The sequence below is a fragment of the Engraulis encrasicolus genome, chromosome 1, assembly GCF_034702125.1.
Source record: "Engraulis encrasicolus isolate BLACKSEA-1 chromosome 1, IST_EnEncr_1.0, whole genome shotgun sequence".
NCBI classification, from domain to species: domain Eukaryota; kingdom Metazoa; phylum Chordata; class Actinopteri; order Clupeiformes; family Engraulidae; genus Engraulis; species Engraulis encrasicolus.
In genome coordinates, this window is record NC_085857.1 from 13,447,787 (window position 1) to 13,472,786 (window position 25,000).

A 25,000-nucleotide genomic window follows, 5' to 3' on the forward strand; every position below is an offset into this window, starting at 1 on the left:
TAGACCAAACTAAACCAAACCAAACCAAACGCAAAAAACCCACCCAAAAAAACACAGCTGGCTGGTTAGGACACGCACACACTCACACAAACACCCACTCACCCACTCGCTCACTCGCTCGCTCGCTCGCTCACTCACTCACTCACTCACTCACTCACTCACTCACTCACTCACTCACTCACTCGCTCGCTCGCTCGCTCGCTCGCTCGCTCGCTCGCTCGCTCACTCACTCACTCACTCACTCACTCACTCACTCACTCACAGACAGAAGCAGTAAGCGTTAATGCCTCACACAGAGCAAACAGAAAATGTGACCCAAAACAAAAAGAGAAACTGTCCAAACTCAGGGTTTCAGGGAGAGGTTAACAGGTCACATTGTTAGGACGTCACACGCAGAGTAGACACAGGTGAGGACGCACAGCAGCGTGACAAGAGGGGGGGAGGGGGGGGTGGGGGTGTGAGGGAAGACGACAGCGAACGAGGGGGGAGAGGGTAAGTAGCAACGATCAGACGAGGGACACACAAGGTCCAAGCCAAAAAAATAACAACAATACAAAACAAACAAATAAACAAATCAAAAATATGATAAATCAATGAAAAAAGCAGCGGCTGCATTAAGGGTACCTGATGTAAAAATCAAAATACAAACTTCTCTTCCTTGAGTGCCGAAACGAAAACGACAACAAAAAAAGGACAGACAGAGAAACAAACAAACAAAGAATTAAAAAAGATTCTTAAAGGACCACTTCAGTCAATTTCAATATGCTGTTGTATTGCTCACGCTACCCTTGACTTGTCAGTACCAGGTGATGGCACATTTTTCAGCTAAGCCCTTTCCGAGATATGAGCTATTCTAATGGGGGCAGCGTTTAATATATTTTTTTAAATTAACACAGGCCTACTCCAAATATTTTCCCAAAAGGTACCGCTGTTTGCTAGTTGTCTGCCGATGTTGTATAACCTTTCGGATGTTTTTGGGAATAAATAAAAATGTTTTTTTTAAATGAAAACAAAGCGTTGCCCCCATTACAATGACCAAGATCTCGGAAAAGGCTGAAGAAGAAAAAAAAAACCCTCAGGTACTGACAAGTCCAGGGTAGTGTGAGCATTACAACTGCATGTTGAAATTGACTGAACTGGTCCTTTAAATAGGACAATCGCATGGCAATATTAATATATCACTGACAACAACAATAACTGTCAATAACAGTCGAGTCGCCTTTTCTCGTGTCTTCATCGAGTAGGCAGAAACAAAAACATTAAGTTATAAAATGGGGTTCAAAAGTCAGTTACTGCATGTGCAAAAGATACAGTAGAAAAATGTACTGGATCCAGAGAAATCTGACAACACTCTATGATAGCATAGCTAGTTGGCATTGAGGATGTCCTCTGCATTGTTTGTAGCCTGCAGATGTGGTGGCTGGCAGGTCTATTCACTATTTGCTGAAAATACTTATCTACATCATAACATCATTGCTATGACATTACGGAGAGCCTTAAGTAACAGATTAAGTCATAGCCATTACAATTTTGCTGACAGTAAGGGTATAACATAGGCTCTGCGCTAAGGGGTTAAACACTCTTGACAGTTTAACTGAGAGAGAATGTTGAGTGGAACCATTACATTGATTAAGAGACAAATTAAGCTATTCACAGTATGAATGGTTCTTCAGAGGCCCTAATCATAGGTTATACTATGTATGTATGCAGCATAATGGTTCTTGAATGTTTTTATTAAATAGTTCTTTGAAGCACTGCAAAAGGTTCTATAATACGATGGCAGTACTTGGAGAACTGTCAAATCAAAATTGTTTTTCATAATGTAGAAACCAAATCATTCCCCATACACAAAATTCATAGCAGCCTTCATAAACGAGTGTGGGCGTCAAAACGCAATCAGAACCTTTTTTTTTTTGAAAGAAAGAAACGAACGCCTCCTCTGTGTATGAGAGGAGAAGAGGGAAAAAAGGCTACCATTTTATGAGACGTAACGAGAGCAAAAGAGCGGAGGAGAAAAAAAAAAGACAACAACAAAAGCTTTTGATTAGCTAAACAGAGGAGGCGGAAATTAATCAGCGCTGCATTTTTTTAATGGGCCCGCGTTAACGAGAGGTGATTAGCACGGGAATTAATCAATATTTTTGAGCTTAATTAGCTGGCACACTAGGGCAACTAGGGCACGACTTTGTGTGTGTGTGTGTGTGGGGGTTGGGGGATGGAGTGGGAGGGGTTTCTAAAAACAGGCTGTCAGTAAGCATTTCTAGACCAGGGTGTCATACTGTAAATGTGATTTCATTATTTAATTAATCAATGCGGATTCCTCAGTCGGTGCGTACACACACACACACACACACACGCATACGCATCAACACAGGAAAAAAAGGTGGTGGGGTTGTAAGAGAGGCTGTCAGAAAGCGTATGCACCGCAAGGAGTCACAGAGGTGGTTGTCTTACTTCATCAATGCAGATTACTTAGACGGTGCCGGAAATTGCACAGCACGGACGCGCACACGCACACGCACAAATGCACGCACGCACGTACACACACACATTCATACTACAGACACATGCACAGACAGGATTTCACACAGCTCTGAACACCCACCTCCACACAAACATGCACTCTTAATGTTATAACTCTCTCTCTCTCTCTGTCTCACTTTCTCTCTCCCCCCTCTCTCTCTCTCTTTCTCACAAACACACACACAAACACACACACATACACACACACACACACACACACACACACACACACACACACACACACACACACACACACACACACACACACACACACACACACACACAGAGAGTGTTAAAATAAACTGAAGGTAAGGGTAAGGGAGCCTTACCTCTTCTGTTTGTAGGTGAGCATGGCCTCAGAGATGGGGAACTGGTGGGACACACTGGCCCCCGCCAGGTACTGGCAAACTCGCCCATTCACATCAATGGCATCTGTAAAAAAACACAATAACACAATCATGATATAACCAATCACATCAATGGCATCTGTAAAAAAACACAATAACACAATCATGATATAACCAATCACATCAATGGCATCTGTAAAAAAACACAATAACACAGTCATGATATAACCAATCACATCTATGGTATCTGTAAAAACACAATAGCACAATCATGATATAACCAATCACATCTATGGTATCTGTAAAAACACAATAACACAATCATGATATAACCAATCATATCTATGGTATCTGTAAAAAAAACCCACAATAACACAATCATGATATAACCAATCATATCGATGGTATCTGTTAAAACACAATAACACAATCATGATATAACCAATCATATCGATGGTATCTGTAAAAACACAATAACACAATCATGATATAACCAATCATATCGATGGTATCTGTAAAAACACAATAACACAATCATGATATAACCAATCATATCTATGGTATCTGTAAAAAACCCCACAATAACACAATCATGATATAACCAATCATATCGATGGTATCTGTTAAAACACAATAACACAATCATGATATAACCAATCATATCGATGGTATCTGTAAAAACACAACAACACAATCATGATATAACCAATCATATCGATGGTATCTGTTAAAACACAATAACACAATCATGATATAACCAATCATATCGATGGTATCTGTAAAAACACAATAACACAATCATGATATAACCAATCATATCGATGGTATCTGTAAAAACACAATAACACAATCATGATATAACCAATCATATCGATGGTATCTGTAAAAACACAATAACACAATCATCATATAACCAATCATATCTATGGTATCTGTAAAAACACAATAACACATCCATGATATAACCAATCATATCTATGGTATCTGGTCGGCCCATAATGCCCCCTGTACCATCTGAGGCACGCTGTAATAGTGATCGAAAGGTTAATTACCGTCAAGGCTGCTGAAAGCTTTTGATGGGCCTGGGACAAAGTCATCTGAAAGGACCCCCTACCCAATACATACAACGTAATGGGGAGCCATTTCTGGGCCCCCTATCTCCATGGGCCCGGGACATTATACCCCATTGTCCCCCCCTGTCGGTGGGCCTGATTACCGTAGTAATTACGCACACATGCACCCAGCCACACACACACACACACACACACACACACACACACACACACACACACGCACACGCACACGCACGCACACGCACACACACACGCACGCACACACACACACACACACACACTCGCGCACACACACAAAAACACACACACACCTGATGTGGGGGCCTCCAGTCTGCCGAAAGTGTCTCTCCAGCCGGCGTCCATGAAGATGTTGTTGAACTTGCTGTCAAACGTGGAGATGTACTTGGCAACCGGGTGACAGCCTGGATAACATGGAGGAGAACAGAATAGCATACAATAGAATTTATTATATTACATTACATTACATTACATTACATTACATTATATTATATTATATTATATTATATTATATTATATTATATTACGTTACATTATATTATATTATATTATAATAGAATGAAACAGAAAGTAATATGACAGAGTAGAATTAGGACAGAATAGAATAGAATAGAATAGAATAGAATAGAATAGAACAGAATAGAATCACCTTTATTCTCAGTATACACATTTGCAACCGTGTGCACTATTTATACCACTATAAAATGAATGGCATTGCTGCAACATAAGGCCGGGAAAGGCATGGGAAAGTTACTGACTAAGAATTCACACATTATGCTGCCCACTCTGTGTGAACCCCTGCTTTGGTGGTTCTTTTGTTTTTGTCCTTGAGTTGATTTTTTGTTTACCACGCTCATTTCCAGAACTTCAAAAGCCTGTATAAATTCCAGATAATGTGATCGTTCTCAACTGTTCTCCTCAATTAACCAATTCTCTTCCAGATGCATCGACGCATGGAATTGTTGGCTGTAGGGTCGACACATTGATATGAATCGATTATTATTGACACCCCTGACTTTGCCCATTCCTAGCAAGTCTGCTTGTCATTTCCTCTTTTTTCTATCGACTTGCTTTGCCTTTTATTGTGTTGCTTGCTTTGTGAAAAGCCCTTTAGAAATAGCTTTAGCCAAAAGCTATTTTTAAAAAATAAATCATAAATGTTGTGTACAAGCTGGACTAGTTCAGTCACTCTTTCAGAGTTCAGTGAATCCAATTTGCTGAGGCTGTTTTTTGTTTTTGTTTTTGTTTTTGTCGTGTTGTGTTTGATGTTGTGTGCTTAATGTAGGTCGTTTAATGCAGAGTTATACAACTGCTGCATTCAGCATATGGCAAATACACACACACACACACACACACACACACACACACACACACACACACACACACACACACACACACACACACACACACACACACACACACACACACACACATATGTGACACACACACACTAAACACCATGCTGTCTTCACAGTTGGAGATACATGGGTGTGTTTGTGCGTGTTCGTGTGCGCATGTGTGTGTGTATGTGTATGTGTGCGCACGCGCATGTGTGTGTGTGTGTGTGTGTGCACTGTATGTCGTCCTGCTGTGCATTCCATATGGGATGGATGTAAAGTGCCCATGCGTGTGTGTGTGTGTGTGTGTGTGTGTGTGTGTGTGTGTGTGTGTGTGTGTGTGTGTGTGTGTGTGTGTGTGTGTGTGTGTGTGTGTGTGTGTGTGTGTGCCCACGCGCATGTGTTTGTGTGTGTGCACTGTATATGTATGCATTGGTGTATATGTAGTCCTGCTGTGCATTCCATATGGGATGGATGTAAAGTGCCCATGGGGCCGCATATGTCCAGCATGCACAGTGTCTGCCATAATGGATAAACTGTATGTTGCATTTGCATGTGTTGGTGAATGTGTGCCAATAGATAAACACATGTTTCTGTACATTGAGGCGAGTATGCATGACATTGTGTATGCACTGTGTGTGTGTGTGTGTGTGTGTGTGTGTGTGTGTGTGTACGTTTGTGCGCGTCTGTCTCTTGTTGTACTCACCCACAGGTATGGCGAGGAAGCGTATGTAGTTGGCCAGTTGTGTGTGTGTGTGTGTGTGTGTGTGTGTGTGTGTGTGTGTGTGTGTGTGTGTGTGTGTGTGTGTGTGTGTGTGTGTGTGTGTGTGTGTGTGTGTGTGTGTGCGTGCCTGTCTCTTGTTGTACTCACCCACAGGTATGGCGAGGAAGCGTATGTAGTTGGCCAGTTGTGTGTGTGTGTGTGTGTGTGTGTGTGTGTGTGTGTGTGTGTGTGTGTGTGTGTGTGTGTGTGTGTGTGTGTGTGGTGTGTGTGTGTGTGTGTGTGTGTGTGTGTGTGCGCCTGCCTGTCTCTTGTTGTAGTCACCCACAGGTATGACAAGGAAGCGTATGTAGTTGAGTGTGTGTGTGTGTGTGTGTGTGTGTGTGTGTGTGTGTGTGTGTGTGTGTGTGTGTGTGTGTGTGTGTGTGTGTGTGTGTGTGTGTATGACTGCCTATCTTCTGTTGTAGTCACCCACAGGTATGACGAGGAAGCGTATGTAGTTGGGCGGGTGTGTGTGTGTGTGTGTGTGTGTGTGTGTGTGTGTGTGTGTGTGTGTGTGTGTGTGTGTGTGTGTGTGGTGTGTGTGTGTGTGTGTGTGTGTGTGTGTGTGTGTGTGTGTGTGTGTGTGTGTGTGTGTGTGTGTCTGTCTGTCTGTCTGTCTCTTGTTGTACTCACCGACAGGTATGACAAGGAAGCGTATGTAGTTGAGTGTGTGTGTGTGTGTGTGTGTGTGTGTGTGTGTGTGTGTGTGTGTGTGTGTGTGTGTGTGTGTGTGTGTGTGTGTGTGTGTGTGTGTGTGTGTGTGTGTGTGTGTGTGTCTCTTGTTGTACTCACCCACAGGTATGACGAGGAAGCGTATGTAGTTGGCCAGTTGTATGCCCATGTGTGTGTGTGTGTGTGTGTGTGTGTGTGTGTGTGTGTGTGTGTGTGTGTGTGTGTGTGTGTGTCTGTGTCTGTGTGTGTGTGTGTGTGTGTGTGTCTGTCTGTCTGTCTGTCTGTCTCTTGTTGTACTCACCCACAGGTATGACGAGGAAGCGTATGTAGTTGAGCCAGTCGGGGGTCTTGTTGGCCAGCTGCTCCACAAAGCAGCGCAGCACGGCACTGAGGTAGCTCTGGTCCCCCGCCACAGCCACCTTCACCGGGGGAGGGGTCTGGGCGTTACAGTTACAACTGGGGGGGGAGAGAGAGAGAGAGAGAGAGAGAGAGAGAGAGAGAGAGAGAGAGAGAGAGAGAGAGAGAGAGAGAATATACCTTTATTGAACACTATTTACCAATCAATGCCAGAACACTGTAATCACAAGTTAGCAAAAGGCTGAGAGAGAGGGAGAGAGAGAGAGAGAGACAGAGAGAGAGAGAGAGAGAGAGAGAGAGAGAGAGAGAGAGAGAGAAAGAGAGCGAGAGAGAGAGATTTTTAAATTATATTAATGTTAAACGAAACTATTACTATAAGCCTATATGTCTTTATTTAATTTTCCCCCATATATGCACCTTGCTTTGGCAACAGTGATTTCTGCATTCGTGCCAATGGAAAGCAGCAACGTAGCCAAGGGTGCGTAGCCAAGGGTGTTTAAAGCCCATGTGTAGAGTCAGCTGAATGGAACACAACTACCATCCTCACTGTAAAGCTATCAGCACGAACAGAAAAGGCCAAATGTGCAAAACACATTTCACATGTCATGGTTTCCAAGGTTTTTTTTTAAGCTGTGGGAAGATTGCTTTGATATTGGTTCTATGTACAGTATATGTGTGTGTGTGTGTGTATATATGTGTGTGTGTGTGTGTGTGTGTGTGTGTGTGTGTGTGTGTGTGTGTGTTGTGTGTGTGTGTGTGTGTGTGTGTGTGTGTGTGTGTGTGTGTGTGTGTGTACTCACAAGCGCTGTATCCGTGTGACAATGGTGGTGAAGGTGTGTGTGTGTGTGTGTGTGTGTGTGTGTGTGTGTGTGTGTGTGTGTGTGTGTGTGTGTGTGTGTGTGTGTGTGTGTGTGTGTGTGATTTGTGCGTGTGCGTGTGTTGACTCACAAGCGCTGTATCCGTGTGACGATGGTGGTGGAGGTTTGTGTGTGTGTGTGTGTGTGTGTGTGTGTGTGTGTATGTGCGCGTGCGTGCGTGTGTGCGTGTGTGTGTGTGTGTGTGTGTACTCATACTCACAAGCGCTGTATCCGTGTGACAATGGTGGTGAAGGCGGCTTGCACGTCCGCACTGGAGATGGTGGACACGATGGGCTGACTATGCTCATGGAGGATCTCATTCAAATACTACAGAGAGAGAGAGAGAGAGAGAGAGAGAGAGAGAGAGAGAGAGAGAGAGAGAGAGAGAGAGAGGAATTAGTGATCATTTACACAATAATTCTCAAAGGTTTACACATCACGGTATGCCAGAGAGCTAGAGAGCGAGAGAAATACAGAGACAAGGTACATAGAAAGATAGTTAGTGTGAGATCAACAGAGAAAAACGAGGAGAAAGAGGGTGAGATTTAACACTCTGGTATTATATCAATGGTTTACATGATGTTTTCAATTCATAACTGGATAGATTTACATTGCACTTTCATTTAATTCCAAATTTTGAAACCTTTACACAATGTTTTCAAAGCGGACATGTGCTTTATTCAATATTAAATTAAGTGAATTATGAATTATATGTCACATGTAAACAAGGCCATTATGGTCAATGACATCACAATATGGTAGAGAGAGGGAAAGATAGAGAAACGAAAACAAAAACTGCCAGGCCCAGAGACAGAAGAGAGTGTAAAAGGACATTTTCAGTGGAAGATGAACTGACATGCTTTTAAAGGAATAAAGGAATCGATTTTGAAAAGTGAAAAACGTGTTTAAAGGTGTTCTGCGTGACAAATGAGAAAAAGAAAGGAAGGAAGAGAGAGAGAGAGAGAGAGAGAGAGAGAGAGAGAGAGAGAGAGAGAGAGAGAGAGAAAGATAATTGGCCATGAAAGAAGAAAAATCATTTCCATGAGAGACTACAGACATACAGGCTTACAGAAATGTCTTCCTGATGAAATCTAAAAAAAAAAGAAAAAAGAAAAAAAAAAGAGATCAAACAAAAATAAAAAAGAATGAGAGGGAAAGGGAAATGAAAAAAAGATGTAAGAGGAAAAACAGAAAGAAAGAAAGAAAGAAGAAAAAGGAAAACGGAAGGAGGGAATTAAATAATAAATAAATAAATAAAATAAAATAAAGAAAAAGAAAACAAGGCGGAAAAGAAGAAAGGAAAGAAACTGCACAAGTGAAGAGTTCAGCCGTGAAGTGTGTGGGCGTGTGGCTGGCAGACTTGAAAGCAGAGGTGTGAAGAAGTGAGAGACATGAGAGATGATAAGACGGAGAGAGAGAGAGAGAGAGAGAGAGAGAGAGAGAGAGAGAGAGAGAGAGAGAGAGAGAGAGAATGGGGAAAAGAGTTTAGAAAATGATAGGAAAGGAGAATAGATGAGAGAGAGAGAGGGAGAGAGAGAGAGAGAGAGAGAGAGAGAGAGAGAGAGAGAGAGAGAGAGAGAGAGAGAGAGAGAGAGGTGATGTAAGTAAGACACAGGGAGAGAAAAGGTAAAACAGAATGAGAGGGGGGTGGGGGGAAGAGATGAAAGCGATGAAAGAAAATGCAGGGCAGAGCAGTTGGGTGGGAAGTGGGAAGGGAAGAAAAAGGAAAGAGAAAAACAGAGGAAAAAAAGAAAAGACAAAGAGCGATGGAGAGACAAAAGTGAAGAGAAGCCAGGAGGTCACTAAGCTGTCTAAGTACTGTATCTAACTGGACCAGGGACGCTGGCAGCTTTGGCTGGGCCCGGGACAGTGTCATCTGTAAGGGCCCCCCACCCAATAGCACAATGCAATGAGAACCCTATTCTGAGCCCCCCTTCTCCCTGGGCCCAGGACAACTGACCCCTTTGCCCCCCTGGCGGCTTCCCTGAACTTGACCCCAAACAGAACACATCACATCTCATCATATTTTTTGCGATACTCAATTTTTTGCTATCTACGTATGTTTACGGCAATGTGCAACAATGCGTATGTCTTGTATTTGTGTATCTATGTAAGCTATGACACTTTAATTTCCCTCGGTATTAATAACAGTACTCTACTCTACTCTACTCTACTCTACTCTCTCTCTCTCTCTCTCTCTCTCTCTCTCTCTCTCTCTCTCACACACACAACAGTCTTCCTAGCTTGCTGTGTCCTGAAACAGCAACAACAAAAGCAACAAATCAGGAACCCAAAGGCATGTGCTGAAGTACAATGTCACTCTTGGAGATGCAAACATTTGCCTCATGTATCCTGCAATGATAAATGAGGTAGCCAGGCCGCACCCTCCTAGTGACGCAACACCTTCGGCATTGCGACTAGTCAGGTCAAGAGTAATGCAAGTACTTTCTGAGTTCCCGAAAATACGGGAACTCCTTTCACTTTGTCAGGAAGCAAACAAACATAAGCAAACCAAGGGAGACGGGTCAACCATGCCGTTTGGGAAATGATAATTGCTATGCTCTTGGTCAGACCAAGTCTTGAAGAGATTTGAACGTCGATGATAATCAGGCTACAACACTGGCCCCACCCAACCCCAACTGCACCAGTTTATATATATTGCCCTTTGCTCTCCAGATAAATGGAGCAGGCCCGTGGGGAATTACGATAGGGGAATAGCAGAGTTCGTTATTGTACCAGGGTATATACACCAATCTTGAATTCAAATTTACCACCATTTAATACCCTTTTTCACTACCTTAAGATTTTTTTTTACAACGACACTCTGATGCGAGTAGTAGCCCCTTAATGCGCGCCGTACCTCCTGAGGCAAGCTGTAATAGACATTGAAATGTAACTACCATAGCACTACAATACTATGACACAACACAAGCCCTTTAGTAATGCGCCACGACTTGGTCACTACCATACTGGTAACAATGAATGTATAAAGCCGCGCCTTAAGGGGTTAACAAGACATCTTTTGTAATTTCTACCTCCTTAACATTACATTACACTTTCGTTTTTTGCAAAAAGACGGCCGAAAGGGAGCAGTGCGGCGGGACGGTACCATGCTCAGGGTACCTCAGTCATGGAGGAGAATGGGGGAGAGCACTGGTTAATTACTTCCCCCATGACTGCCCTCATACTGTCCTCAGATACAGAATAAATATTTTTTTTTGTCAAAATGGTACAACTAAAAAAATAATATCTCGTTTTTTTAAAAAATAACACCTTTTGAGCAAATTTACAACTTTTAAGGCCATTAAATTTTGCCTTTTTAATTTATCACCTTTTAATACTTTTTAAAACCCTGCATACACCCTGTGTACGTAATGCCCTGCTTAGCTCTGCGTCAACGTAAATAACAGCACACTGCAGACAGATCATCTTGCTGATAAATCACAATAGCAAACGCAGGGTGATAAATAACAATAACACGCAGCTGGCCTTGTCGCCGTAATTAATGATGATGATGATGAAGGTTTAGTCTTTGAGTTCGTTTTTTGGGATGTAATGTAAGGTCATGCAATAAATAATGTCTGAAAGAATGATGCGTGTTTGAGAGAATAAAAAAAAAAAACAGGATGTATTACATGTATAATTGTAATTAAAATGGAACAACTAGAGCAACTGATTTTAGAAAACGACAGTCTTGCGGGCGCCATGGTTCAGTTGGCGCAGCATCGTTATGCCGGGGACCCGAGGTCATTTTTCGATCCTTCCCCATCTTTCTCTTTAAGAGAAAAAATTGTGGGGGTGGGGGGGTGTTTTTATTGCCTTTATTTGACAGGATAGTGAAGGTAGTGACAGGAAATGAGAGAGAGATGGGGAAGGATCGGCAAAGGACAAAGACCGGGAGTCGAACCCGGGTCTGCCGCATAGTTAACGAGTGACCTACTATTTGCGCCAAGGTAGGGCCTTTACCCACCTTTCTTAGTTCCGCTGCTTTCCTGTCATTCCCTCAGATTGACAGTGTGACACACCTGTTCAATGTTACATAAATGCTGTGTTATTAGTGAAATCACTTCTGCTATAGGCACAATCAATACGCTATCTTACAGCCCTTGCAGTGTCTCACATCTGAGAACTCCCATTTCGCTATGGTGATGTGCAAGGAGTAGGGCTGTAACGATACACTCAACTCACGATTCGGTTTGTATCACGATTCATGGCCTACGGTTCGATACACCCTACGATTTCACATTTGCCAACATTATGAACTTCATGAATAAAAATTATAAGTTTTTTATAGGTAGAATAGGTTACAAGAGGCTACTAATATATATTTTTAAGTTTCTAAATAATGATGATGCTTGGAAGTACTGTCACTTCATATCATGTGATTGATTTCCTCCTTGTATCGTGATACAGTATCGTGACTCTGTGTATCACGATTTGTCGGTTCGATACAATATCGTTACAGCCCTATTATGGCCTTTAATGGCCTGCATAAGGACCAACCTGCGTTAAATACACAAGATCACAAAAATCAATCAATATGCGTTGAAGCTCCTCTCCATCTTGGGAATGTGTGTGGTTTATGTTGACTTTTGCTTTGTTCCATCTATCATGGAAAGTTACTGTCTGTGAAAAACGAATTGATTGAAGAAAAAAAGAACGATTTGCCCAAGCCCAAATATGAGGTTAGGTAAGAAGTGAAATCATGCATTGAAATGCACAAGTACAATCGATCAGTAAATGTTGAAGCCAGGGCTTGAAAACGAAATTATTTTTCAAACGTTCCGTTCCGAACGGTTCAGGCAAGTTTCAGTTTAACGTTTTCGTTCTTGCAATCGTTCCCCCCACAAAAATATCGTTCCTGAACCGGTTCGGAACGAAAAATAACGTTCGTTCTTAACGTTCCTGCAGTGTTTAACGGCCATATTAAGTCTATTTTCGTGGACTTTATCAGACGTACTCATTATTTCCCCTTGATTTACACAGCTATTCTCAAAAATAATAACACACCCAAAAACACTCAGATGGGCTATCCATCCTGGCAGATTTAACCGGATGCCTATAATTCTTATCAAAAGTAGCCTATGCCAGCCCAGTAGCGGTGGGTGGATGTTGATTAGGGAGGCACAATACAGAATAGCCAGAGAGAGTTTAAAAAAATAGCCGGAGAGAGCTCCTAAAAGAATCTCTGGAATAGTGCAGGTAAATGTCAGCATAATAAGAGGTGTCGATAGGCATGGATTTCAGTTCTTGCCTAGCTCTATTGGGCCATGATGAGGTTTGCAGCACAAAAAAATGTGGTTTTGCTCCACAAAAAAATCCCAAACTGTTTTGAGATGTGCACGATGCAATGGGTCACTAGTTCTAGAGAAGGGATAGTCTGAAACATCGGATATGCTCTCAGATATCGGCTACCAACCATTCCAGTGCAAGTCCATCACCACAAAACCGGAGACCTTTTGTAGCCTAACAGACAAGCGTCACAAAATAGTAAGAGTTTCCACGTAGTCCATCCCATCAGCCCAGCCCTCTGCACGACAGAAGAGAATAATAACTTAAACAACAACAAATGCGCTGTCTTTCTCTATCCCTGCTTGTTGTCACACGCGACCTACTGTTATTCGTGATGACACCCAGGAAATATTGCGCAATACCGAGGAAACCATCGAAACATTGAGCGGGCCAGCTAACGTCAGCTAGCGTCTGTCCATCTGCCACGAATGACTTTATCCCGCATTGACCACAACAACAGATAAATAAGACGTCCTTGATTACAGCACATAAAACACCAGCTCTCACCTCTCTTCTCTACAACCGACAGTGGGATACACTGCGCACAACAAAAGCACTTCAGTAACTTTAGGACAACATAATTTGCCATAACCGCATTGAACATCGAGGCACTCGGCGGTGCCATTACAAGTAGTAAGCTAAACATGACTTACCCACAGTTGCCTCTCGAGACGAGCACTCTGCGAATTAGGTTCATCAAATCGCCTATCCAATTCCTTTGCAAATCATAGACTGTATGGTCCAAATACTCTGTCCCTGTAGGAATCCCAACACCGATCTCAAGACATGTTCTCTTTTGCTCTCCATGGTGTCAATATAAAACTCTGTAGGCGGCGGCCTACTGTCCGTGAATGAGACTGAAGAACAGCGCGGGTAAAGTGTCATTTCTCTTACAAAAACTTATTTGATATTGGTGGTCAACAACTTTAGGGCGGGTTTATTAGAGCCAACTTCCAATCACTACGAGAAAGCCAGGAGAACAGACAGTTTAGTTCTAGTTTCCTATCAAAATCTCTCAGGAGCACATCCTAAAATTTACCCAGGAAGTTTCTCCATACAATGCACAGTCGCACTCTGATTGGCCAATGCTCCTCAATATTTTATCAATCGGCGGCAAGAGCTCAGGTGAAGCAAAATGCTGTTGCTGTAGGCCTATGCATGTTTCCCCTCATACACGTCAGTAGCCGAACTAAAAGACTGCTCGTCGCCATGGTTACTCCTCAAACAAAATCGTGCACTTGTATGAAATATAGAGAACGGAAAAAAACCGTTATTAACCGGTTTGTGGATTTCAGAATAACGTTTTTGTTCCGGAACACTTGAAGACCATTTCGTTTTCGTTTCCGTTTCCGTTCCTTGTAAAATTCCATAAAATTTCGTTCGTTTTCGGTTTTCGTTTTCGTTCCTTGAACCGGTTCGGAGCCCTGGTTGAAGCTTCTCTTCATCAAGGGGCATGATTCATGGTGACCTTTGCTTGGAAGAAATTTGACGTCTGAGAGAAAATGGCGCAAAGACAAATGGATTTATCAATAACAAGAAGAGCGACTAGCTATTGCTGTAGTCAGTTTAAGCATCACCTGCGTTAAATATACACTTGATCAATCAATGCCTACTGAGGCTGCCCTCCATATGTGTATGAATTATGATGACCGTTGCTTGGTTCTATACATCATGGAAAGTTAATGTCTCTGAAAGTGGGGCAAAACTGAAACAGATTCATATTTAACTTGGAGTACTGCTGCCTATTATTTTGATAAGAGGTCCAAACTTTGAGCTTTGCTGTTTTGTCTAAAAACCATTTGTCGTCAGCCATTCAATGATCATCTGCGCAAGAGAGTGGTGCCTGTCTGATAACCCCAAAGTGATCAAAGTGAAGCGGAGAATTTCTGTGCCGAGTATGCGTCTCTGTGCTCTGTACTTAGGAGTGTACACTGGGAAATTATTCTTTTGAAATCTGAAACGATTTATAAATAGCATTTTGATATAAACAGCTTTCCTAAGTGAAGCAAACTTTTTTGTTTGGTAGATTATGGTGACCTTCAGCTCTCATGAAACTTATGGCCCGTTAATTAGTAAAATCAGTTCAATGAATGTGTAAAATCATTACAAATGAGACCAATCAACACCTGCTAAGACTTTTATTGTATGTTATGATGGTTTATGTATGACCGTTGCTTAGGTTCACCCATCAAAGTAGATTAATGTTAGTTGAAGACAAGGATTCCCCATTAAATGGAGAACTCTTGACAATGGCTTTAAATGTGCTTAAATACAATATAATTACTGTAGTGAAGTCAGTGATGTGGGACACAAAAGCAAGCATAATAAATCCTTCGTGAGGCATTGTTGTGATAATGTATTTACTATGTATGACCTTTGCTTAGTTTCACACATAATAAGAAGGCTAATGTCAGTTAACTGAAGTAAACAGATTTACCTATAACCGGGAAAGCTACTGGCTACATATTGTTTTCATAAACAGACCGCTCCAATACCAATTTAAGTGGTGATATCACCTGTGTTAAATGCACAAGTGTGATCAATCAATATGTGATGAGGCTTCCCTCCATCTCTGGGATGTTTATGGTCCATGTTGACTTCAAGATGAATAGATTTGCCCATAACAAAGGAAACTGCTACTGCTTGGATAAGCGATTATTCTGCACATACAGATAATCATAGTACAATAATTAGTGAAGTCAGTGATGTGGAACGTCAACGTTAGCGCAATCAAAGCCGCTGTGAGGCTTTTCTATGATGTGTGTGATGTTTTATGTATGACCTTTGCTTACCTCTAGTCATTATAAGTTGTAGGATTAATGTCTTGTGAATTGGAGCCAGTGCGAATGGATTTAGCCATTAGCCACCCAACAAGGACCGCCGGCTAGTGCTATCATAAACAGTTTTTCCAAATACGTACCACATTTAAAGGTTTTGAACTTTTTAGAATGTGTTGATGTTAACAAATGTAGTTCATCTCTTTTTTATATGGTTGTTAGTTTTGTAAATGTGATATGTTTTTTTTAATCTGTATTGGCCATGATATAGCCATAGCTGATGAAATGGCAATAAATGTAAACTCAAACAAAGTGAACAACTGGGTGCTCATTCCTCGAGAATATATGAATTAAATAAAGAGCAGGACAGCACTCCAAGTTTTGTGGTTTATTGCCCGTCAGACGTTTCGGGGTTAACCTTCTTCAGTGTCGGGCAAAACCTGGTTTGACCCGAAACGTCTGACGGGCAATAAACCACAAAACTTGGAGTTATTTAATTAATATATTCTTGAGGAATGAGCACCCAGTTGTTTACTTTGTTTGAGTTGAGCGCGTTACACCCCTTAGTTTAATAAATGTTAACAATCAATCAATCCAAGTCCGTGAGGGATAACGGCTGATGAGGGGATCTTAGAACTCTAGCAACGTGCAGAGCAACGGCAAGACATGAACTTCATTGAAGCGGTCAATCTTGAGGGCTGTTATCTCGCTTATCTCTCGTTCCTTATGCTATATTTGATATAAGATCTGATATATAGATATAAGTCTCAAAAAGAATGCCTGAAATGCCTCAAAAGGAAACTGTCACTTCCCATGTTGATATTTTAACTGTATACTTTAACTTTTACTGAGGCTTAATGATGTTATACATGTACTATGTGAGTTGATATTTGAAATTTTATTGTGATCTGTCACGGTATCTTGGTGAGGTCACGTGACCAGGTAATCGCCTATTTCACCTGTGGGAGGTACACGGATGTCAAAGTGAACCTGACGAAGCGCAAGCGAAACGCGTTGTTCACCAAATAAAAAAAGAAGCAAAATGAAGTCCACCAGTATGCAGTGATTCTTCTTGTTTTCCTAACTTTTACTGTATATTCTACAGTGTTTTATGATGGTGTATGTATGACCTTTGGCTGGCCCCAGTAATTATAGAAGGCTAATGCCCGTGACATTAAAGCCGGTAAAAGTAAAGCCGAGACCGAAGGATTTAGCCATAACAAGGGGGAAAAGGTCAGGGTGGATTTGTCTCTGGATTTCGCTTGGTATAAAAGCTCACTTGAATGCACTTGACAGCCTGTAGGGGTTGTCAGCAGTGGTGTACTCTACCTAAAATGCAGGTATACGCAGTATACACACCTGAACATTTCATGGATTTCAGTATACCCACCTAAATTGATCGATCCATTATTTAGAATAGCACAATTATATACAGTATACCCACCTCAAAAAATGCTCAAATACTATACAGTATACCCACCACAAAAAGTAGACTACACCACTGGTTGTCAGACTGAAGAGAAAGCAGAAAGAGAGAAAAGAGGAAAGACTACAACTTGAATGATGGAAAAAGGTGAAAAACTGATAGATGAAAAGGTGGGAAAAGATATGGATGACAAATGATTCATGAAAATTCCGAGCCCATCGATCAGGACGCAGAATGAAGGTGCCAGCAAGTACTACTCTTAGGAACAAGGAACACACTTTTAAATCTCTCTCTCTCTCTCTCTCTCTCTGTCTCTCTCTCTCTCTCTCTCTCTCTCTCCCTCTCTCTCTCTCTCTGCATACCTGAAACTGTCAATATATGTGTGTGTGTGTGTGTGTGTGTGTGTGTGCGTGTGTGTGTGTGTGCATGTGTGTGTGCGAGCGTGTACGCGTGTTGACATGTGTAGGCAGGCGTGCTGTTATTCTGTATAGTCACAATGACGCATCCTTCACACCTACAGACATTTAAACAGGCATGGATAACACACACCCGCCACCCTTCCCAGACACAGCACACAAACTATCACACCTAAACTAACACCTCTCTTTCACTCCCTCTCTCCGACACAGACAACCCCTTTTTTTTCTCCCACAAGCACCTATCTAACCTCACACCATTTTGAATATCTATGACACATACAGTACGTACAAGGTCAACACCAAATATGACATGCAAAAATGGTTTCCAATGGAAACAAAATGTTTTCTGATGGATGTGCGGACAGACCAACCAATAGAGTGTCTAAATATCGCACTTTCACTACAGTCTCTACAATCTCGCTCTCACAAATGCACGCACACACGCGCGCGCACACGCACACACGGTACTTGTCCCTGCTAGTCGTGGTGTTGATAAGAAAGATGGCAGTCCAGTGTTTCCCGCAGAAATGTGCTTAGGCGAGGTGCTGAGCCTTCGGGCCCATGGTGGCGTGCGCAGCAGGGCTGGTAAAACTTGGCTGTGGCTAGTAATATTTTCAATGTCAATTTGGCTGGCAGCTTATTCCTTGGTATGACATACAGTGCCTTCAAAAAGTCTACACACCCCTCTTCAAATGTCAGGTTTTTGTGATGTAAAAAAATGACAGAAAGACGAATAAATTCACAGCTTTTTCCACCTTCAATCTAAACTATTAACCTGTACGATGCAATTGAGAAACAAGCATAAAGCTTTAAATGGAAACAATAGAAAATACAAAACTTCAATTAACATGGTTGCATAAATATACACACCCTTAAATTAATACTTAGTTGCAGCACCTTTGGCTTGTCTGGGCCATTCCAAAACCTCAATATTATTCTAGTGAAGCCATTCTTTAGTAGATTTAGGCGTGTGCTTAGAGAAATTGACGTTCTGAAAGATTAGTTCCTCTGCATTTTCACCTTTCTACCAGGGGGGGCGAAGATTTTGTGCCACTACCACGGCCCTGTGAAAATGTTCATAATTCCCTCCTCCCTAATGAAGGCCCCAGTTACAACTGAAGAAAATCAGCACAAAAGAACAATGCTGCCACCACCATACTTCACGTTAGGTATGGTGCTATTGCGGTGATGTTTTGTGCCAAAAATACCTTTTGGAATTATGTCCAAAATGTTCAACCTCAGTTTCACCTGACCATAACACATCTTCCCACATGCATTTGGGAGATTACAGAAGTATTTTTTGAGAAATTTACCTCACCAAGATTGAACTTTTTGGTCATAATTCAAAAGGGTATGTTTGGCGCAAAACATCACCGCAATAACACCATACCTAACATGAAGTATGGTGGTGGCAGCATTGTTCTTTTGTGCTGTTTTTCTTCAGCTGTAACTGGGGCCTTCATTAGGGTGGAGGGAATTAAGACAATTTTCACAGGGGCTGTTGTAGTGGCACAAAACCTTCGCCCCCCTGGTAGAAAGGTGAAGATGCAGAGGAGCTAATCTTTCAGAATGACAATTTCTCCAAGCACACGCCTAAGTCTACAAAAGCATGGCTTCACTAGAATAAGATTGAGGTTTTGGAATAGCCCAGACAAGCCCAAAGGTACTGCAACTAAGTATTAATTTAAGGGTGTGTATATTTATGCAACCATGTTAACTGAGGTTTTTTATTTTCTATTGTTTCCCTTTAAAGCGTCATGCTTGTTTCTCAATTGCATTGTACAGGTTAATAGTTTAGATTGAAAGTAGAAAAAGCTGTGAATTTATTTGTCTTTCTGTCATTTTTTACATCACAAAAACCTGACATTTGAGGAGGGGTGTGTAGACTTTTTGAAGGCACTGTACGTATCATAGTATCCTATATTCTGTTGCTTGCCCTTTGTGTATCAATTCTTTGTATTTAAGTTCAAGAAAAAGCTCAATAACTCAGTTTCTATTTGCATGTAGCTATACACTTATCTTGCTGTAGCACCTCATCTTCTGAGATTAGACGTACTATACACTATCATGATAAACAAAACAAAAAAGAATGTAAACTCTGTGGCTAGTGGAATACCTGAATGGCTACTAACTCGGGAAACACACTAGCCACAGTGGGTGAAAAAATGAATGTCAAGCCCTGGTGCGCGGGGAGGCGGATAGTTTTGCTGCAGGGTGCACGCGGTATGGGGGGGCGGGGGGTGGTTAGATAGATAGATAGATAGCAAGCCATTTTGTTCATTATTAGGATAAGTTCTGTACAGTCTTACTTTCCATAGCCGAAATGCCAATGCCACAGTTGACTCACGATTAACTAGCCAAAATCACTATCAATTAAGTTTTTTTTATTTTTTTTTTAAAGAGGGGGTGTTAAATCATGAACATCCATGCCTTGTAAAGTAAAATGCCTTGAGTAACCGTGTACACTTATTTTTTCAAGAATACCATGAGCATCTGATATGAGGAAACCTGCATTCAATGTCATTATATTTGTCAAACTAAGGCTTCGTTGTTTATGCACTAATTGTAGTCTACCCATCATGTAGGCTGCGTTTCGAGCGCTGCAGTCACTGCTGTAGTAGCCAAATGCATGCTACTGAAAAGTTTTCGTCCCCTCCCCAGTCGCGGAGAGAGGGCGCAGGGCAGGTCCTAGCGTTGTCTATTATCGGGCATGCTGGGAGTTGAAGGTTAGTAATTGCTGTAAGCAGCGCTCGGCAGTTTATGAAAAATAATATTCAAAAAACTTGTAATATTGAAAAAAACTTTTTTTTTGGAGGAACGTTGGCGAGGCGGTGTCGCGTCTTTGGCGAGGCGGCCGTCTAGCCAAGAAAGCGCTGCGGGAAACACTGCAGTCTCTCTCTTCACTTCTCTCATTCATTCACACACAGACACAGACAGAGACATAGACACAGACACACACACACACATTCCATACTTGTCCCTGCTAGCACTTGTGTTGATGAGTGTGATGCGGTCTGTCACACACACAGAGACTCACACACAGACACACACACACACACACACACACACACACACACACACACACACACACACACACACAGAGACTCACACACAGACACACACACACACACACACACACACACACACACACACACACACACACACACACACACACACACACACACACACACACACACAGAGACTCACACACGGACTCACACACATACACACACACAGGGACTCACACAGACACACAGACGCACACACAGAGACTCACACACAGACACACACACACACACACACAGAGACTCACACACACACACACACACACACACACACAGAGACTCACACACAGACACACACACATGTACCGTGCTTGTTCCTGCTAGTCGTGGTGTTGATAAGAATGATGGCAGTCTCTCTCTCATTCTTTCTCATTCACACACAAACACACACACACACACACACACACACACACACACACACACACACACACACACACACACACACACACACACACACACACACACACACACACACACACACACACACACACACACACACACACACACACACAGGTGTGAGACAGATGTGTAGCGTAGCGTACCTGTCCCTGCCAGTCGGTGGTGTTGATGAGTGCTGATGGTGATGGTCGCCTCGTCTTTCTCATTCACACACACACACACACACACACACACACACACACACACACACACACACACACACACACACACACACACACACACACACACACACACACACACACACAAACACACACACACACACACACACACACACACACACACACACACACACACACACACACACACACACACACACACAGGTGCTATATGTGACATACCTGTCCCTGCCAGTCGGTGGTGTTGATGAGGATGATGCTGTCGGGCAGCGCCTCGTCTGAGTTCAGGATCTGGTTCAGCTGGTCGTATACGGACTTCCTGGGAACCTGGCCAGAGAGAGTAGAGAGAGAGAGAGGTTCCGTTGGCCCATTGTTTCCGGGTTCTACTGTCGCAAGGGGGGGGGGGGGGATCCCCCTTTAGGCAGACCTAAGGACTGTTCTATTCAATGCTATTATGGAGTAGGGGCCTATTATGACACGCCCCTTTAGGCAGACCGGAACCTGCTCACGCCAGGTGCCCATAGCAACCTATTATGTTGGCATATGTCTATACTTAAAGAATCTCTGACCTGGCGGAGCAAGAGGAGCAGAGGAGTCAAAATAAAAGTCAACTGTTACACTTAACCTGACGCCGGCGTCATACCTATGACATAACAGTGTCATAACGGTGTCGACTCTGCGCTTGTTGGATCAAGCTTGTGGTGGGTGCTTGGTTTTTACTTGTATTTCAATTGTTTGCTTTGATTGTTTTTCAGTAATTACACAGTCTATCTATCTCAGTGGTTCTTAACCTTTTTAGAACAAACGGCCCCTTGACCTCATCATAAGCCTGCCAACGCCCCCTTAGTATTGAAAAATAATACAGACTAATGGCCCCCAAGTGGTAACCAAGCCCCGCCCCCACTCAGCTGTATGCTTCTCAACGCCCCCTAGGGCTCCTCACACATACACACTGTGCTGTACCTGTAAGGTGAATAGTAAGTCTGGCAGCGTCTCGCTATCGATAGTACTGGTGCGATCGCTGTGGAGTTCACACACACACTTTACGGTAGGGACACATAGGAGGCGAAGCGAAGAGAAGAGCGGCGAAATGTAACCGTCATCAGGTCGTCGCAGCGAATCAAATGGAATGGAACAGTTAAGTTGTTGATTTGATTGGTCCGCGGCAGGCGAATTCGCTCCTCATTTGCATAACATTAAACTTTCTTTAATAATTTCGCTTCGCTCCTGTTCGCTTGCCTTCGCCTCTCTCATAGGAATGAATGGCGAAGTTGGCTTCGCTTGGCCAAATTCGCGTCTACAGTTACAGTGAGGTTGCTGGAACAGTCGCTCGGTCACACACACACACACACACACGCACGCACGCACGCACGCACGCACGCACGCACGCACAAACACACACACACACACACACACACACACACAGTACTGTACCTGTACGGTGAGTCGTGAGTCTGGTGACGTTTCGCTGTCGATGCTGCTGGTGCGGTCGCTCTGGGCTTTGGAGTTCTGGCGCTCCTTCATGGAGGTGCTGCGGGTCCGCCGGGTCATCTTGTGGTCCGTTTTACTGCAGAGGAGACACGACGCACACACACACGCACACGCGCAAACACACACAGACACACACACACACAGACATTACAGAATGTTAAAACCCAACACTTTCAAGTCGATTTTTTTTACAGCAAACTAATGAAAAACATTATATTTCATTATTGCATTCTTTTAATAATTGAAAAAAGTTAAAACATGGGAGGAAAATGTGAACAAAATGGTAAAAAAGGTAAAGACACAAGTTGTGAAGCTTGAAAACAAAACACACAATTACACCACAAAGAAGATAATTACATGACCAAAAAAAAGCCTAAAAAGTCTCAAATGATCTGGAAATCTCTGGAAACTCCTTGATGATTCCACTTCTTGTGGTGAGACACATTAAGATGCTCTTCACCAACCCTCTTACAGCTAATGAAGAGAACTAAATGCCGCCTGCTAGACGATGATCGCTAAAGGACTCGCTGTGTCGACATGCCCATTAACAAACACTGTTGTGGCTTGCTGATCACTGCCATAAATAAATAAATAAATAAAATACATACATACATACATACATACATACATACATACAAGAAGGCCATTTTACAAACATAGCTCATTTGTTGGAGTGTGCTACTTTGGCTCCCATGACCCTTTGCCAGACAGTCATGTGTGTTGTGATACAATGACAAGTATGATAGTGTTCAGTTCGGTTTCATTGAAATGCGCGCAAAAGGGAAACTAAGTGCAGCGATTTTCACGATTTTCCCTTTGTCCAACTTTCTCTGGCCTGCAACAGTTGTATTTGTAAAACGGCCAGAATTCTCCTTAAACGATGCATCTGGAAAAATCTGCTGGGACATGTTTGCAGGAGTCTTTTCCTTTAATCTCAAGCACTGTTATGGTGTGCTAACCAATGTCAGAAAGAAAAGCAAAACAATAAACAATTAAGAAGGAAACAAGAAAGGGAAAAAAAAATAATAGTGCAGCTGGGGAAAACCATTGTGTCTTACGGGAGTCTTTGTCTTCCATCTTAAACACTGTGGTGGTTTGTTAATCATCAGAAGACAAATAAAAAAAGAAAGAAAAAATAAGTAAATAAAATATTAAACAATGCATCTGGAAGAATCCTTTAGGGACATGTTTTGGAAGTCTTTGTCTTCCATCTTACCATCTTAAACACTGCTGTGGTTTGTTAAGCATTATAAAAATGGTGGGCCAAAAAAAAGGAAAGAAGAAAGAAATAAAATATAAAACAATGCATCTGGAAGAATCCTTTGGGACTTGTCTTGGAAGTCTTTGTCTTCCATCTACCATTTGTCCAATTATAAACACACTTCAAGACAGCAGCGGCCCTTGAATCGATACGCACCGTGAATAATAAATGAGAAGAATTAAAAAAATATACTGTGCATTATTTAAGTGGGATTAAAGAGAGAGGAATGGGCAGTGCACAGGGAGGAGTTTTTGCATTCTTTTTGTCAGATGAAATGCTTTGGAAACCAAATCAGAGACGTGAAGCAAAGCAAAGGCAGTTGGTTTTGAATTCCACTGCACAGTTCCACACTCCATTCCATTCTACACTCTCTCTCTACTCTACTCTACTCTACTCTACTCTACTCTACTCTACTCTACTCAGTAACAAAACGTGCAGATGAAACTGCACAAAATTGCACAATCTGCACACAATTAAATGACACTTTATTTTACTCATTTTCATTGACAGTTATTTACTTGGTTTTACTTTATAAATTAGGTGCAGTTTAACAAATAATGTAACAGCATGCAGCATTAAATGCGTACACCTTAGTGTTAGGGTCTGGGTTGAGTATGATGTACATTATAAGTGCATTTTGTAGTGCCTTTTAAGCCTTTATTTTGATAGGGCAGTGTGAGGTGACGACAGGAAGTGAGTGGGAGAGAGAGAGATGGAGGAGGATCTGGGAATGACTTCTGGCAATAA

The 25,000-nt window shown here is 42.3% G+C and overlaps 1 protein-coding gene across 1 annotated transcript in view; it reads right to left on the bottom strand.

Moving 5' to 3' along the window:
• Window positions 1–25,000, bottom strand: part of LOC134448084 (phosphofurin acidic cluster sorting protein 2-like) — a 254,249-nt gene that overhangs the window by 24,096 nt on the left and 205,153 nt on the right. The window contains exons 13-18 of the mRNA XM_063197846.1: window positions 22,936–23,068; window positions 21,724–21,828; window positions 8,168–8,274; window positions 7,035–7,189; window positions 4,255–4,365; window positions 2,853–2,955 (exon numbers count right to left, since the gene is read on the bottom strand). Of these exons, the coding sequence (XP_063053916.1) occupies window positions 2,853–2,955; window positions 4,255–4,365; window positions 7,035–7,189; window positions 8,168–8,274; window positions 21,724–21,828; window positions 22,936–23,068 (714 nt within the window). The remainder of the gene's footprint in view (window positions 1–2,852; window positions 2,956–4,254; window positions 4,366–7,034; window positions 7,190–8,167; window positions 8,275–21,723; window positions 21,829–22,935; window positions 23,069–25,000) is intronic.